A 17,282-nucleotide genomic window follows, 5' to 3' on the forward strand; every position below is an offset into this window, starting at 1 on the left:
TGCATTTTGACTGGACAAAGCTTCTATCTTCATATTAACTTGCACAACTAAACACGATTGCTAAATATGCACACTTGTTTGCATCCACAAACCACAAATAATGTGTGTGTGAGACAGAGAAAACAGGACTTGTCATGTACAAGGACCACACTACATATAGTAACAGATCATACTACCATAAGCATAGCTGTGGCATTGCCTTGCTAATATATCTGTAAGAGTATTGTCTATTGCAGCGCTGAATTGAATAGTAGAGCCGATGATTATCATGGTCGATCTTCGTTCTTCCAGTTCAGGTAATGCTCTTTTCTTGTTTTGGTGTTAGCAAAGTTGCATCCATGTCTTCTTCTACTTTGCACCTGTTCTGTTGTTATTTTTCTTTGTTGCTGATTTCTCAAGTCGTGATTTCCTTACAGCTTCTTGGATTTGCCTCTCATGGTCTTTCAGAATGTCCTCAATGTTTCCACCGGGAGGCATTAGTGGACCTGAACAGTGCATTCTGTTCTTCTTGCGTACGTATGTCTGAAACCACAGGTGAAAACATCTTAGGGTTCGTAATCTAATACTATAACCAATATGTTGAAACTATCATGTTCCAAGTGATTTGTTACCGTTGTGGGTTCTAAGGATACATCCTCTTTATGTGAAGGAGACAAGTATCTCCCAGCCATGGGCACGTTGCTAGATCGAGTAGCCTTCAGCTCAACAACGTTGTGCCTAGAGCTATCATTTTTACTCCATGTTGCTGCTATGTTTGGATGAATCATTGAATTGGTATGAGAAAAGCCTTTGTCTCTGTCGCCTCTTCCCATCTCTCCCCTCAAGCCGGTTCTACTGTCTTCCTGAGGATTATACCTCCGGTTGGTGATTGTATCTTTTGCCTGCCCTGAAGCAACGAACTCCGGTGTTGTAGCGGTACTCTTGAAGTCTCTCGAACCTCGTCTCACAGATTCAGGTCCACGACCCTTCACAGTTTCAGCCTTTTTCCTGAATTTATATAGAGAGTATGTTTAGGAATTCACATGAATCATTTTGTGGTTATCTAGTGCAAGAATACTTATTTAAGGAGCCTTTCTCACACACCTTCTTGCTTCTTCATCACGGACCTTTGCATCAAGTTCCTTGCTTGGAGGATACTTGGGCAAACTTGATACATCACAAGGGAGTGGTTCCGTTGTGAAGAACTAGAGAAAAAAAAAACGAAGAAAGAATTCAGTTTGCATTGAGGAGGCAAATGAAGAACTGCTAGATAAAGGAAATACAAAGCTACCTTGCTACTTAGTGTCGAAGAAGCTGTGCCCCGCATCTCTGGTTCCAAGGATAGAAGCTTGTCAACAAGAGCTAAAGCTGACGGTGGTAAATTCTTGAAAGTCTCTAGAAGGACACGCTTATAAGGTTGTTGTGGCTTGAAACTTGTGGCAAGTGGTAGCTTTGTCTTTTGCCAGTAATCATTGCACGGTGAACCACACAACTTGAAGATCTTATGCATTTGCTCCACCTAAGAGACATTGTCAAAGATACATTGCTTGAATCAATAAAGTATGCTGAATGGTCATGGATTCAAAGAACTGTACAGAGGTAATTTACCTCTGTTCTTCCCGGCATGATAGGTTTCCCTAAAAACAGTTCTGTAAGAATGCAACCAACACTCCACAGATCTATCCCGGGTCCATATTCTGTAGCTCCCAGTAGAAGCTCAGGGGCCCTGTACCACAAGGTTACTACACGGCTCGTTAAGGGTTGATCTTGTTCTGGATGATAGAAGTTCGCCAGACCTAAATCTCCAATCTTGAGAACTCCATCATTGTTTACCAAGAGATTTGAACCTTTAATGTCGCGGTGGAGGATTCCACGGCTGTGGCAGTGTTCAAGCCCACTAAGCAGTTGTTTCATGTAACATTTGATCTGCAAGAAGTAACAAGAAATAAGTTTTGTCTCCATGATTCTTTGGTTACCTTTTTGTTATAATCAAATCCTTGAACGTACTTGGGATTCAGTGAATTTAACACCGGGTCTAAGAGCGAGGCCCGAGAGGTCATGCTCCATGTACTCAAACACAAGGTACAAGCTACCAGAAAGTTTTGAGGTCACAAGACACTCAAGCTTCATAACGTTTGGATGGTCAAGTTTGCGCAAGATGTGGATTTCTCTGGCCATGAATCTCACGCTTTCCGGATCCATATTAACGAACCTGACCTTCTTCATGGCTACCATTTTACCAGTCTCAAGGTCCCGGGCTCTGTACACACTGCTGTAAGTCCCTTGTCCAATCTGCAAAAAGACAGTGTTCACATAATGATCAGCCCAAGGAGCCAACACAACAGAAACATACATATATCAATCAAGAAACTGCAAATTATATGGAAACAGAGAGAGAAAAGGGAACTAACTTTGTCCAGCTTCTCAAAAGACTCTGCACCTCGTGGAACCCAACCCTTGATGGCTTCACCTGCAACAGAGGTTAACCAAGAAGGCCATCCAGCTGCAATGAGCTCTGCCTCGGGGCTCTGTGGAACAACTGTGGAGATACTAAACGGTTGAAACATATTGAATCCTCCTCCTCCTCCTCCTCTTCCAATATCTGCAGTTGAAGATCTCCTGTGACACCTCGTAGGTCTCTCAACAATTACAGTTTTACCATCACTGTCGTCTACAGGAACAATCAATCCGCTGGCTCTACCGGATGGTTTATGCGCCAACCCTTCATTTTTGCGTCTACCAGAGCTTTCGTCCCCCGATTTAAGTGAAAACTCATCTTTGTTGGAAGTTACAGGTGCGGTCAACTGAACTGAGGACGTTTTGTCCCAATTCTCTTTAGGTTTCTCATATTGGTCATTAACTTCTTCTTCTGCAGTTCCTTTAGAGCAAATGCATCCCATAATACTTCAGGCTGATTCTTCACCTATCCGCATCAAGAACAAATATATCATGAATGGTCCCCAAGCCCCAAAATCCCAGGAACCTCAGGTTTTATCAAAATGAAGATGATCGATGATCAAAATGTTTAGTAGCCTAAATTATGCAATTGTACATCTCTTCAACCCACCAGAGATCTTTTGATCTTATATGATCCCAAATGAATGAGAAGGATCTTATACAAAACCTTTAAAGTATGTAAATTCAGAAAAGAAAATCACAGAAAAGAAGTCTTGTGAATCAAGAAACAAGAGAGATTGATGATGTTTTGGTTTATTTTTTTTCCGTTATCTCCACTGCAAGATGAACAAAACGTTGTTAATTTGTTTTCTTGCAGCAAACTGTTCGTCGATAACGGAAAATACGGGGAGAGAATGAGAGAGAGAGAGAGAGAAATAACGAACAGAGTGTTTGTTAATTCTGATTTGGAAATTTTTAGGAATGAGGAGAGAGATGGATTTGGTTTTTGTATCACCGGAAAATATGGAGAAGCCCTAGATTCTCTAGACAAAGACAACAACTCACAATATATATCTCTTTTTCTATTTTTGGATCTGTGTATTTTCGTTAGGAAACAGACTAACGAAATTTGCATGAAGTGATGAAAATTTGATCCCAACGGTTTAAAAAAAGAAAGACATGAAGTAGTTTGTGTTATGTTGTTGTTACGACAATGACCCACGTAGGATGTTTTCTGTCGGAGATCGTGGGTCCCACTTGTTCTATCTTTCCATATCTATCTAGAGAAGAAGAACATTATCCCAAAGACTCTTCTAATTAAAGTTCAAGTCTCCCACAAAGTATTTTTAGCTAGCATATGAAAAGCTCTGCATTGACCACGACGTCGTAGACTAAAATATTAGAAATTAAATAAATGCATGTTGCATAATGATAAGAGATTGCATAAAGATATCGATATCAACTAAATTTTATGTTTCTTTAACATTAAGGTAGTTGTTCTTTTTTAAACTTCAACTCGATAAACAAGTATGTATACGTGGTTAACTAATTTAAAAATGTAAAGATTATAAAATTCGTTGGGTCTTGAAGCTCATGCTTTATATTTTGTATACTGTATACATTTAGGCACAGCCTTGCCGCCTTAGGCGCGTCTCTCGTTTGCTTCATCTACAAAGATTTCAAGAGAACTATAAGCTATGATTTATATGATCAAGTTTCTTGTTGCACGAAAGATTAACTATGTAGCTCGTTTAAATGCTATACTTCTCCATTAACTATATATTAGCTAAGTTAACATCTTTTGTTTCTCCGAATAGGGAAAGGCAACTTGGCCAGGGTCCAAGTCCAAGTCCACGTCCAACACACGTCTTCACCTCCTATGCTGGAAGCCCATCAATCCACAAGATCGCTTAGTTAAAGACAAATTAGAATTGGCCGAGAACCATAGCAACCTCTAGTTAATCACTTTGGTTTTGGATATTGGTTTCTTGGTCTTGTAATTAACCAAACCACCCACTAAAATGAAAGTGACGTTCAAATGGAGGTGTGCATGTGCTATACGTACCAAGAACCAATATCAGAATCTATATTCCAAATGGAGATGTGCACGTTCCACGAACTTATTGAACCAGGATATAGAAAACATCCAAACCGGATTAAATCGGAACTGGAGCTTCACGGTTTTATCTTTATGTAAAAGTCTAGACAATATAATAAACTCAAAGACGTCAAATGAACAAGCACGTGGCTTTGTACCTCTATCTGCATGCAGCCATGTTGTTCACCATCCATCACTATGCGTCAAAATCCGCCCCACAAATTTAATTTCTCTCTTTTCTCATAATACAAAAAGCAAAACAAAACATTACCATTTTGCTCTTCCTCTTTATCTTTCTTCTTCGTTTCGATAGCCTGATCCTATACATCTCTTTGTTTTTGGAATAAAGACGAAAAAGAACAAAAAATTGAAAATGGTGGATCTATTGAACTCGGTGATGAACCTGGTGGCGCCTCCGGCGACGATGGTGGTGATGGCCTTCGCATGGCCATTACTGTCTTTCATTAGCTTCTCCGAACGGGTTTACAACTCTTATTTCGCCACTGAAAACATGGAAGATAAAGTCGTAGTCATCACCGGAGCTTCCTCCGCTATTGGAGAGGTACTTTTGCGTTTGCATTTCTGATATTACTTAATTTTGCATGGATGCTGAAGATCTTTTTTTCTATGAATATATTAATTATTTTCTTCTAATTATCAAACACAAATATTAAACCAAGATCTGCTTTCTTTAGTTAATGTAATCTTCATTACAATGATAGAAAAAGGTATTATGAGTTTCTTGATTTTTGCATGGATGCTAATGATCTTGGTAATGAGATGGAACGCAGCAAATAGCGTATGAATATGCAAAGAGAGGAGCGAATTTGGTGTTGGTGGCTAGGAGAGAGCAGAGACTAAGAGTTGTGAGCGATAAGGCCAAGCAAATTGGAGCCAACCACGTCATCATCATCGCTGCTGATGTTATCAAAGAAGATGATTGCCGCCGTTTTATCACCCAAGCCGTCAACTATTACGGCCGCGGTACACTACTTCTCGTCATTTCCTTATAAATTGCTAGGGATAGGTTAACTTGTAGGTCAAGCAAAAGTTTTGGTTTTAACGAAAATATTGTTTGCATCTCTGATGACGAATTCAACACACTAGTGGATCACCTAGTGAATACAGCGAGTCTTGGACACACGTTTTACTTTGAGGAAGTGAGTGACACGACTGTCTTTCCGCATTTGATGGTATGCGTATCTTCTTTTGGTTTGTATTGTGCATCGATCTCATTTCAATAGTATAGATATCAAAGGTTGAGATTCTTGAGCAGGACATAAACTTCTGGGGGAATGTTTATCCGACATATGTAGCTTTGCCATACCTTCAACAGACGAATGGCCGGATAGTCGTGAATGCATCGGTTGAGAACTGGTTGCCTCTACCACGGATGAGTCTTTATTCAGTTAGTACCTATACTATAAACATTTACTTTTACTTCCAATCTCGTTAGAGATTACATAAGTTAATTTATCATTGTGTAGGCAGCAAAAGCAGCATTAGTCAACTTCTATGAGACGCTAAGATTCGAGCTAAATGAAGACGTTGGAATAACTATCGCCACTCACGGATGGATCGGGAGTGAGATGACTAGAGGAAAGTTCATGCTAGAAGAAGGTGCTGAGATGCAATGGAAGGAAGAAAGAGAAGTAAAAGTTTTTTAACCAAACATTTCACTGTATGAACTAAAAAGACCCAAAGACTTACTTACACGATCTGCAGGTACCTGCAAACGGTGGACCGCTAGAGGAATTTGCAAAGATGATTGTGGCGGGAGCTTGTAGGGGAGACCCATACGTAAAGTTCCCAAACTGGTACGACGTGTTTCTCCTCTATAGAGTCTTCACGCCAAATGTGCTGAGATGGACATTCAAGTTGTTACTATCTACTGAGGGTTCACGTAGGGTAGGGGCGGGTTTGCCTGTGGATGAATCCTCTTCACAAATGAAACTTATGCTTGAAGGAGGACCACCTCGTTTTCCCGCAAGCCCACCACACTATGCCGCAAGCCCACCACGGTATCCTGCAAGCCCACCTCGGTATCCTGCGAGTCCTCCTCGGTTTGCGCAGTTTAACATCCAAGAGTTGTAATAAAAGCTGGATTGAGAAACAAGAGTTGCGGTCGGTTTGGTGTGTAGAGTGTAGAGTGAACTTGAGCTTTAGGACTTTCTCCGACTAAGTAAACAAAGAAAAAGCAATGTATAATGGACATAGAGTCGAGAATAATGCCAGATATGATAGTACTTCTTACTTATGTCAACCAAAAACATTACACGGACACAAGGTTGATGTATATGATATTGTATCTGTCGAATGTGATTTAGACATAACTTCACAAGTATTGTACAGACAAAAAAAAAAAGCAGAACCAAGACTGTTCCGCACCTCTAGGTTCTGAGAACTTGGAAAGAAGATGACAAGATCCTGAAGAGACCATCTGGATTATCCGTGTGAACCTAAAAGGGCACAACCCGGTACTAGTTTACGGGTTCGGTAATAGAATAACAAAAGAGGAAACAAAGATGAAGCAATGTAAAAGCAGAGGTATAGGTTAGCTTAATTTACCCAATGACCAGCATCTTCCAGGACATGCATTTCTACTCCGGCTCCTTCTTCAGAGGCGAGCTCTTCAGCAGCGTGGATTCGTTGAAGGTCTTTGAGGGCCCAACGGTGCAAGCTTCTTTCAGCTTTCAAAAAATTCACATGTACTCCTCTTGGAAGATTTTCAACAAAGTTCCTTTTATTTGTAGAAGCAACATTGCCAAGAAGTTTGAGTTCAGTTAGGTAAGATCTTATACAAGTTTCCTCCAGTTAACACACGGAGTTGACAGAAATAGATTACCATAGATTTGTGTCTTCGTAGGACTGATAAAGTTGGGAGATCCCATCTAGGTCAAATGTCCACGAGAAGCTGGAGCACGATGGTCCAGTAGGTCTAAGATTGGTAACAACCCACTGCACAAGACACATCAAGCGGGAATCAACCAATGGTCTGAAAGTTAACAACTGATAGAATCTGTTGAAGAAAATTATTATATACCTGTGCAACATCATTGGAAAACCCTTCTTTGAGAAGAGCATTTAAAATCTCACGCTTTGACGATACCTTAAACCAAACACAAATGATGTTAATAAGCAATATTTTCATCTGCCTTCTAAGACTTTGTAACTGGTTCAAACGGTGAAGGAAAGACAATAATTTTCTCCTTGAATCATTTTGTACCCACATGTTCTGTTTACTTGATAGAATTTTATAGTTCTCTCAGCCGAACATGAATCTAAACTATTCTTCATAATGAAGTTCTTTAAAATCACAAAACTGAACTTGAAAATTGACACAATAAATTCCTTGTGAACAACAATCTGCGCAAAGGTTGAAAGTTGAGACTGACAGAATTTAAGGGAACGAAATTACAATCTTCAATGAAAAAGAACTGAATATTGTGAAAGAGGACAAAAGATCGGTAGCCCTCATTACTTACCACTTTTGGCAACGTACGTAGAAATGATATAAGTTCTCGTGGATGATCTTCACCATCTCCTCCTGCACGAACTTTTCCAGGAGTAGCATCCAGTACCCAAGCCTAAAATGGATACAAATTAGGGAGATTAACATAAATCCTACCAATGGTCATGGGATATAGACATTAAAAAAAAGAACACTTACTCGGACTGGTCGTGGAAGAGGCTTAGCTGCTTGCTCCACCATGCTTAAAACAACTACATGATCATAGAAAAGACTCATCAGAAATGTTATCACGTCAGAGTAAATAATCTGGATGAAGCAATTTCATAAATAAGTTAAGTTACCTTTCCCACCAAAGCTATGACCAACAAGGACCCGTGGTGTTAACCTCAACTGACCAACCTTAAGAATGACAGAATAGAGGAAGACGAATGTCAGAGAAGGTCTATTTCATGAATAACCGAATAAAAAGTGGGCTGAGAAAGAAACTTACTAGTTTTAGAACATCAGAAGCAGTTGTAGCAACAGAATGTGGACCTCTCTTCTTGAGAGATGCTGAATCCCCATGGCAACGAAGATCTACCAAGAGAAACTGTGAAGATTGAACAAAGAGAAGCATATTATTTATTCGCAAGCCAATAAGTTTGTATGAGCACAGTACAGTTCACTAGTTCAGTGCATTTGGTGGTGAAAACAGATACCTGCCAAGTTGGGAACTCATGAGCCAATCTTCGGGCGAAAGTGCCTAGACTAACAGGAATTAAGGTTTGGTTAGCGAGAAATTTTATGCACACCATACAACTAAACAACAAAGTTTGAAGAAACAAGAAACAAAACTAAAAAGGCTGAGAAGGCATTAAGTACAGCCAAACTTGAAACCATTTCACAATGAATCCCACAGTACTGACCCCAGTTTTTCCCGCTCCCTAGAATTCCATGTACGAGAACAGCAGTGGGTGTATCTGGAACAGACTTGTCCTCCTTCCATCTCCATTTCACCTGCGTGTAAATCATCAATCTCAGTCCACAATCAATCTGAAACAGAGAGAATCTCTCAAACGTATGTTAGCTTTTTTATTAGCTAAGTGGCCAGCATCATCAAACTTAATACTTTTTTCCTTGGAAAACAAGCTTTAAACACTAAGATCATACACTCCAATAAACGAAATATATATAAACAGACTAGCTCTCAGATAACTTACAAGTGCTCCTTGAACAAGATCATATGCCTACAAAACAATGACACAAGATAAATCAATGATCAAGTATCAAACTTTTTTTTGTAACGGAACAAGATAAAACTAATCACAACTTCAAATACCAAGATCCGAGGAGGCTCAGCAACATCTTTGCTAGTTGATTGTCTCTCATCAACTAATGCCATACGTATAGATGTTCCTCTCGCTTTACGAGTTCCAATTACCAATCCCAAACGATGCATACAGAATCTGTCACTCTTAAGTAGCCAAAAAAAAAACAGAGTAAAGAGTTATTAAAGTTTGAAACTTTAAAACTGATTGACAGAGAGAGATGGAGGAATGGGACTAAGGAACCTGAGAATTTGTTCCGATTCTGATGAAACTAGGAGAATGGATTGATGTTTTGGCTTGAAATATGAATCTACATCCGCCGTTAGAGCTCGCCGTGGAGCAAGAGACCGACGACATTACGAACAGATTCAAAATTTGGGGAAAACGCCGGAATTCGCAATTTTACCGGAAACAGAGAAAGGAAGGAGATTGATGAAGAAGTTAAAAAGAGGCGGAGAAATCGAATGCAATGCGATTTGTGAGTCGTCTCCTCCTCTCTTCTTCCTTGGTCTCTCCGTCGTCTCCCTTTGGTTTTTTCCTCCGCCGAGAATCCTCTCAGGTTGGAAATAGAGTGGAACTGACAAATATACCCCTTATGTCGGCTTTGACACGGACGTAGAGTGGTCGGTCGGTCCGGTCCAGCCTCCCACCTAACTAACAACCTCTCTTTTTTCCTGGTAAATGTTGTAAATATACCAAAAATCTAACCAAACCGAGTAAACAAATTAGTTTGATTTGGTTTAAATTATTTTAAAAATTCTACAGTATGATCTCAAGAGAAGTCGGAAAATCTCCAAGAAATTACTTTATTAACTTCTCCAATTATTCAATAAACTCAGATAAAATATCACATTAATAATTTTACTTATCTTGTTGTTATCATTATGGTCTCTATTAGTGATGTTAAACTGGGCCTTAAGCCTGCGGGTCTTAACGGATTATGTATATTGTTTTTAGACTCGAATTCGTTTAAAAAACCAATAATTTTAATTAGGTGCACCCTTTTAAGCCCTTTTATTAACGGGTTTTATTTAATTTTAAATGGATAGTCCAATATTTTTTTTTTTAATTCTTGATGTAAACGACAGCATTTAGAGTACGAACTTAGGGCTAATGTCACAACTCGACTCGTGAAGCAGAAACGTTCACCTCCGTTATCTTTTGCTCTCTGATCCGACTCGCGAATCTTTCGCCACCGTCACATCACATCCGACTCGGAGGCTCCGCCATCTTCACGCTACCTGCATTGGTTGTCTGAAAAATCACATCTCTTAGAGTCGTTGATGAGCTATATAAGTGAGATTTGCTTGGTGTTTAATCATTAAACCATTGATATATCACCACAAATGTTGCTTTTTGTTTCCTACATATATATATATATATATATATTACTTTTACTTTCATGTGGAATTGAGTTATGTTTTGGTTTTCCATAATAAGGTGCAATCGTATCAGAGCAAGTGAGGTTGTGGCACCTTGTATTGTGTTTTTATAGTCTTTGAGCTTTGACACTATTATATTGAGAACCTTTGACCTTTTTAACAGTTTTATATTGTGTTTTGTGTGTGTGTTTGCAGGTTTTTGTAGAACAATGGGGATGAATAAGGAAGAAACGGAAATTGAACAATAGTCAAAAGACTAAAGATCCAATGAACTTGAAACGGAAATGTGTAAAGACTTGTGTTGTGTGTATGTTTGGCAAACAAATTACTTCTCAAGTCTTTGTTGATGCATTGCTTCTCAAGTCGACAAGTCTTTGTTGCAAGTTTTCTCAAGTCTTTGTTACAGGTTTGTGGAAAACCCGTTTGTCAAAAGAATATTTGTTTGATAAAAAGAAAAAATTTAAAAGGGTCCATGTATATTTTTTTTGACAATCGGTTCATGTATATTTAAATGGGTCCATGTATAACTTAAATGGGCTGATGGGTCCATGTATATTTAAACGGGTTTATACAAACGGGTTTTAAATTTAAAAGGGTTTAAGTGGGCAGTTAGTTAAATGGGCAGGGTATAAACGGGTAATGTTTAAACGGGTCCGGGCTACCTGTTTTAACATCACTAGTCTCTATACCATAAAACCCATAAATGAAAAAATATATATATATATTATGAACTATATAGTTGATATTATGTTAACTTGACTGCTCTAAACAAAATTAGTGGGAGTTATCGTGAAACAACCCGACCTTTTTATATATATATATATAATAAATACAATATATAATTAAGTATCTCATACTACTTAATTAAACCAACCCAAACCACAACTTAACACTAAACCAGTTATAACCATTAAGCACAGCGGAAACATACCAATAATACAAAACAATATATCATCAATACAATAAACATTCATAACCATTCTATCCAGCAACCTAGCATACGTCTAACCAAGGTTCCAACATAAACAATATATCCAACAACACACAAACGAGACCCTAGATCATCCTCCTCCTCATCTCTTTAATTCCACGATCACACTTTGCCTTTACCTGCACCGCAAATACAAATTGAGATGCATGAGTATTTAATAAACATTCAGTGAGGCAATCCTCCTATCTATTGGGCTACACACACAAACAACTGAGATTCCAATGTTTAACAAACAACAAACAAACACAACAAACCAGGAACCACACAACAGACAAGTTGGTGTCGACCGACACCGAAGTGGTGTCGATCGACACTAGCCCCAACATGGTGTCGATCGACACTAGCCCCAACATGGTGTCGATCAACACCGACCCCGCAGACACGTTCTGCTCGAAGCCGATCATCGAATCTCCGTTTCCAATCCGTCCCAAACTCACCCAAAAGCTCTATGAACCTATAAGAACCATAACACAACCACACCACAAGCAAGAACAACACCACAAAAAAACAACAGTCAAGCCAAGAACACCTCTTCTCTCAAAAACAAAGGGGAAACGACGACAAAAGCACTTGCCAAAACCCTTCTCATCGACTTTTCCCTTATATATCTCGGTTCTATGGTTTTCCTTAAATCAAACCGACCCAAAAAGATAATTCAAATCAACTTGGTCGAACCAAAATTGATGGTGTCGATCGACACTCCTCTTAATGTTGATGGACACCCACTCCCCAAATCTCCAATTTGGTTCGCGGATATTACAATTCTCCTCCACCAACATGGATTCGTCCTCAAATCCCGCAACCTCAACCCTCTACCAAGTATCTATGTGCAACCGTCACCACGGCCTACACATCCTCCGACCAAAATGAACACCGTCAGCCAAGGTTCTCTGTGCAATTGTCGCAACAACCAGCACATCTACGTGACCCAATGGCCCACATAACCCCAACCCCACTAGTCAGCAAAACCCAAAACACGAGATCACTCTCGACCCCCGAGGTCTACATCTAGTCACTATGCTCATACCCACGTTCTAGACATTGTTTGCTCTCTCACTCATACATTCTCATGTCGCAACCCTCGAACTGCACCGCCTGCACGCTTAGACTGTCGTTTTCGAGCCATACTGTCTCACTCTCGGATCGTCACCCTCGAGATCTCGGTACCAAGGAAACTACTCATCCCCTCTGGGGAACTAATCATCCCCTAGGAGAACTAATCATCTCCTCTGCCACTCTCAAGCCCGCGGTGCATCAGGGGAACTAATCATCCCCTCAAGAGAACTAATCATCCCCCCAGGAGAACTAATCATCTCCCCAGGAGAACTAATCATCTCCTCATGAGCAAACAAGTCATATCGTCTATAAGTATCTCCCGACCAGATCTACCTCCGTGGTTCGTGTAAAACTTCGCAATGTCCTACCAACCACCATATTCCCTCACTGGAATATCCACACCATCATGACCACTAATCAGGCCAACTCTAAACGTCTCAACCATTCGGGTGTTTACACACGCCCTTCCAAAAAATAGACAAGTTATAACTATTCATCGAGCTTTCTATTTGTTTGCAAACGCACTTTCATAAATAGGCAAGCTTTAACAATTCATAAAACTTCCTATTTTTAGAACTCGCATATCTCGTAGCACCGTGACATCACCAATCAAAAATCCATGAGAACTGATCATCTCATCTGTGACCACTCTTCATGTCAACCACTAAACATTCCCACCACTCCAGGCATTTCACATCCCCTTTCCAAAAATAGACAAGTCCTAACTATTCATAGAACTTTCTATTTAAGGAAACTTTCTTTTTCTAGAACTTTCTATTTCTGGAAACTTTCCCTTTTCAAGAAACACATAATCCCTTAATCCATTCCACATCAAGATTTAATAAGAACTAATCATCTTATTAAATCATCTCCAACAACATTGTCAGTAAATCCACAACACGGTCAGTAAATCCACAACACGGTCATCTCGGTCTGAGCCAAAACCTGTTGCCACACTCACAACACCTGCTGGACCTCCAACAACACCAGTAAGCACACCGTCCACACCCTCAGATCCCCACCTGACCAGCATAAACCTGACCCTCACGGTCAACACACATAAACTCTTCCCCGAGATTGAACCCCCATTAACCCCGAGATCCGTATCCGGTCTCAACCGAAAACCTGAGATTGGATCCCCATCAATCTCCTAAATCCACATTCGGTTACACTAAGAAATCCGAGATTGAAACCCCATCAATCTCCTTAATCTACATCCAGTTACAATGCTTATCCCCACGTCCTTGACCCTTTTACCCCAACTCATCCACTCTTAGGTTGCAACCTTCAAGCTATACTGATCTCACTCTCAGACCCCTCGTCTTCGAGCAGTACCGTCTCACCCTCAGGTCTCACCCTCAGGATCTCGGTACCAGGAGAACCCCCATCTCCTTTGATACCCTCAGGACCGCAGTCCTTCGAACTATCGATATCTAGGGAACCCCCCGTCCCCTCGGAAGAACCCCCATCTCCGCATGAGTTGTTCAGGACCCCCCGTCCCTATAGCAAATGGTCATAACATCTATAAGCATTTTCTCCAACCGGCGCCACCCTCCTGATCTGCGTAGAACATCTCAATGTCCTACCAATACCATAATCTCTCCCATCATATCACCACTGTCATGGCCACCCCCAGGCCTCACTCCAAACATCTCAAACACTTTGGATGTCCTCCCGCACCCTTTCCAAAAATGGAAAAATTTCTACCTCTCGAAAAACTTTCCATTTTTAGAAACTTTCCAATTTTAGAAATCCCGCACAAATTTCCTTTTTCACATGACACAAAAGTCAAAAAAATCCAAGAGAACTCCATTTGCAAAACATTCACTCCCACAAATCACCGCCAACGGTATTTCCTGATACCGACGTAATCCACCACTTTACAACAACTTTTCAATAGCCAACTGCACCTCCCGTACAGAAGCTGAAAACACTACACAACTAACAACACATAAAATAACTATAACTTACCGTAAAATCTCATTGAAAGCTCGAAGAGGATGATATTAGGACACCATACCACAAACAAATTGACTAACTACTCTCCCAGCAATAGGAAAATAATTCAACCAGTTAAATTCCTAAACCGTTCTAAACCATCCACTTAACGATCTTAGAATCGTAAGGGCTCTGATACCAAACTGAAACAACCCGACCCGTTTTTTTATATATATAATTAAACATCCCATACTACTTAATTAAACCAACCCAAACCACAACTCAACATTAAACCAGCAATAACCATTAAGCACAGCGGAAACATACCAATAATACAAAACCAATATATCATCAATACAATAAACATTCCTAACCATTCTATCCAGCAACCTAGCATAACTCTAACCAAGGTTCCAACATAAACAATATATCTAACAACACACAAACGAGACCCTAGATCATCCTCCTCCACATCGCCTTGATTCCACGATCACACTTTGCCTTTACCTGCACCGCAAACACAAATTGAGATGCATAAGTATTTAATAAACACTCAATGAGGCAATCCTCCCATCTACTGGGCTATACACACAAACAACTGAGATTCCACTGTTTAACAAACAACAAACAAACACAACAAACCAGGAACCACGCAACAGACAAGTTAGTGTCGACCGACACCGAAGTGGTGTCGATCGACACTAGCCCCAACATGGTGTCGATCAACACCAACTTGGTGTCGATCGACCCAAACCTCGTAGACACGTTATGCTCGAAGCCGATCATCGAATCTCCGTTTTCAATCATCTCCAATCCGTCCCAAACTCACCCAAAAGCTCCAGGAACCTATAAGAACCATAACACAACCACCACAAGCAAGAAAAACACCACAAAAACACAACAATCAAGCAAACAAAGGATTCTCAGACTTAGATGAGCCATGGTCATGCACTCACCTCTTTTGCAGAAAGTTCTGACCCAACAATGACGAATCCAGCACCCTAGGAAGATTCTCCTTTGTTTCCAGCACTAGATCTTCACTCCACAGCAGCAGATCTCTCAAACCAAACCAAGAATCTCCCCAAAAACCTCTAAAACCTCAAGAACACCTCTTCTCTCAAAAATAAAGGGGAAACGGCGACAAAAGCACTTGCCAAAACCCTTCTCATCGAATTTTCCCTTATATATCCCAGTTCCATGGTTTTCTTTAAACCAAACCGACCCAAAACGACAATTCAAATCAACTTGGTCGAACCAAAATTGATGGTGTCGATCGACACTCACTCCCCAAATCCCCAATTTGGTTCGCGGATGTTACATATTGGTTTGAGATTTGAATAGAGTTTTAAAGATTTTAAATGTTATGTAGAATTTGTTGTTATTAGATCAAGATTTTGTTAAACTCTATTAAAGTTTAGTGTTATTAGTTTGTGATTTGTAAAAAGTCATTTAAAATTTTAACAAATTTGGGTTATTAGATTCATACTTTTATTAAGTCATTAAAAGTTTTGTGTTATTCAATTAAAACAAAAAAATCTATAATTGTTAATTAATTCAATTATTATGTTATTGGTTCATGACTTTAGACACTTTCTTTATAAAATAAAATCATGGAAAGTATCACAAAAATACATGGATTGTTTGGAGGATTTTACAAGATTTTAGAAAACTAATCAACAAAACTCTCTATCAATTTTTAACATTCTTTTACTTATTCACTTTTAATGATTTTATTGAAATTTTCAAAAATTTTCATAAACTAGAATCCAATACCATCATTTTAGTAAATAAGAGTGAGAATTGCAAACACCCAAGACGCTAAAATGACACCAAATGATGCTACTCCCATCAAACCGCTGTTTAAGCACAACAAAACCTTAGCAGTGTTGTCTCGTTTATCTAGAGAAGCAGATTATTTTGGATTTGGCCAATGTGATCTAGACTGTTTGATAATTTTTTCAGTATGAATTTTTACACATAAAATAAAATAAATACCAATAACATAAAATATTAAACAAAATGATATACTATAAAATAGTACTTTAAGGATCTTTAACCAAAAAAAAAAGTACTTTAAGGCTACAAAATAAAGTAACATAAGCAAGTAAAGTTACATAGACACATAAATATTACAAAAATTAAAATACTACAAAAATATTAATAATGTTGTAAAATTATTCTCGGAAAGTAACCAGAAAATGTCCATATAGATTTGGTGTAATTAAAAGTTGTTCTTGTTTTTGAGTTTTTTTTTTTTTATGATTCTTACTTGTTCAAATCGAGTAATGGTATTTACTGTCGACGATTATGTCCAAATTTGTTAACAAACTTTTATTTTCTTCCTTCATTCTATTCAATACTTTTTTTGTTCGAGTTTGCATATATAATTGAGCACTCTCATAACTATTTCCCCAGTTGATGCATTGTCTAAAAAAAAATGATTTTATGAAACTAAAAGTTTAACATGTGAATTATTTTGCCTTCAACAATATCCGTTTTGAGTTATTGATTTTTTGATCCCATGAGACGATGTGATAAATTTGATTCACATCATCACTACTTGATTGAAAATGGAAACATTCCTAGAGATTATAATGTTGTAGAGTACGTACGTTGGACACGTTTATTAGTGTTCTTCATAATTTATTTGTAAGTTGTGTCT

The 17,282-nt window shown here is 39.0% G+C and overlaps 3 protein-coding genes across 4 annotated transcripts; 1 reads left to right on the forward strand and 2 right to left on the reverse strand.

Annotated features, from left to right (window-relative positions):
• Positions 1-4: 4 nt before the first annotated feature.
• LOC104707291 (putative serine/threonine-protein kinase At1g09600) lies at positions 5-3,654 on the reverse strand. Its single transcript, XM_010423617.2, has 7 exons — positions 2,391-3,654; positions 1,987-2,271; positions 1,588-1,905; positions 1,271-1,498; positions 1,084-1,184; positions 612-987; positions 5-522 (listed from the first exon to the last, which is right to left on the reverse strand). Exons 1-7 carry the CDS (start codon positions 2,877-2,879, stop codon positions 349-351), a joined length of 1,971 nt encoding a protein of 656 aa, XP_010421919.1. The 5' UTR covers positions 2,880-3,654; the 3' UTR covers positions 5-348.
• A 1,012-nt stretch (positions 3,655-4,666) lies between these two features.
• Positions 4,667-6,744, forward strand: LOC104707290 (11-beta-hydroxysteroid dehydrogenase-like 5). Its single transcript, XM_087461579.1, has 6 exons — positions 4,667-5,036; positions 5,266-5,458; positions 5,582-5,667; positions 5,751-5,882; positions 5,962-6,126; positions 6,200-6,744. The coding sequence occupies exons 1-6, from the start codon at positions 4,848-4,850 to the stop codon at positions 6,566-6,568; spliced, it is 1,134 nt and encodes a 377-aa protein (XP_087317705.1). The 5' UTR covers positions 4,667-4,847; the 3' UTR covers positions 6,569-6,744.
• LOC104707289 (uncharacterized) lies at positions 6,096-10,000 on the reverse strand. 2 transcript variants are annotated; one of them, XM_010423614.3, is made up of 14 exons: positions 9,497-10,000; positions 9,265-9,399; positions 9,146-9,172; positions 8,852-8,942; positions 8,645-8,688; positions 8,437-8,535; positions 8,288-8,345; positions 8,145-8,197; positions 7,960-8,061; positions 7,518-7,583; positions 7,320-7,432; positions 7,043-7,214; positions 6,863-6,933; positions 6,096-6,652 (listed from the first exon to the last, which is right to left on the reverse strand). In XM_010423614.3, exons 1-13 carry the CDS (start codon positions 9,608-9,610, stop codon positions 6,865-6,867), a joined length of 1,143 nt encoding a protein of 380 aa, XP_010421916.1. In that variant the 5' UTR covers positions 9,611-10,000; the 3' UTR covers positions 6,096-6,652; positions 6,863-6,864. The 2 variants fall into 2 exon arrangements, with proteins under 2 accessions (XP_010421916.1, XP_087317704.1); XM_087461578.1 differs by having other exon boundaries at positions 8,645-8,693.
• Positions 10,001-17,282: the final 7,282 nt, after the last annotated feature.

Source organism: Camelina sativa, chromosome 8 (assembly GCF_030686135.1).
Source record: "Camelina sativa cultivar CO46 ecotype springtype chromosome 8, ASM3068613v1".
Classification (NCBI taxonomy): domain Eukaryota; kingdom Viridiplantae; phylum Streptophyta; class Magnoliopsida; order Brassicales; family Brassicaceae; genus Camelina; species Camelina sativa.

What these genes read in the sequence shown, in the direction of transcription:
- LOC104707291 (XM_010423617.2), bottom strand. Translation starts at nt 2,879, where the DNA reads ATGGGATGCATTTGCTCTAAAGGAACTGCAGAAGAAGAAGTTAATGAC. An exon ending in TTAAATTCACTGAATCCCAA is followed by an intron (nt 1,906 to 1,986) that starts GTACGTTCAAGG and finishes TACTTCTTGCAG; the next exon opens with ATCAAATGTTACATGAAACA. An exon ending in TATCCTTAGAACCCACAACG is followed by an intron (nt 523 to 611) that starts GTAACAAATCAC and finishes CTGTGGTTTCAG; the next exon opens with ACATACGTACGCAAGAAGAA.
- LOC104707290 (XM_087461579.1), top strand. Translation starts at nt 4,848, where the DNA reads ATGGTGGATCTATTGAACTCGGTGATGAACCTGGTGGCGCCTCCGGCG. An exon ending in CGTCAACTATTACGGCCGCG is followed by an intron (nt 5,459 to 5,581) that starts GTACACTACTTC and finishes TCAACACACTAG; the next exon opens with TGGATCACCTAGTGAATACA. An exon ending in AATGGAAGGAAGAAAGAGAA is followed by an intron (nt 6,127 to 6,199) that starts GTAAAAGTTTTT and finishes CACGATCTGCAG; the next exon opens with GTACCTGCAAACGGTGGACC.
- LOC104707289 (XM_010423614.3), bottom strand. Translation starts at nt 9,610, where the DNA reads ATGTCGTCGGTCTCTTGCTCCACGGCGAGCTCTAACGGCGGATGTAGA. An exon ending in TCATAGCTTTGGTGGGAAAG is followed by an intron (nt 8,198 to 8,287) that starts GTAACTTAACTT and finishes ATGATCATGTAG; the next exon opens with TTGTTTTAAGCATGGTGGAG. An exon ending in CTCTTCCACGACCAGTCCGA is followed by an intron (nt 8,062 to 8,144) that starts GTAAGTGTTCTT and finishes TATCCATTTTAG; the next exon opens with GCTTGGGTACTGGATGCTAC.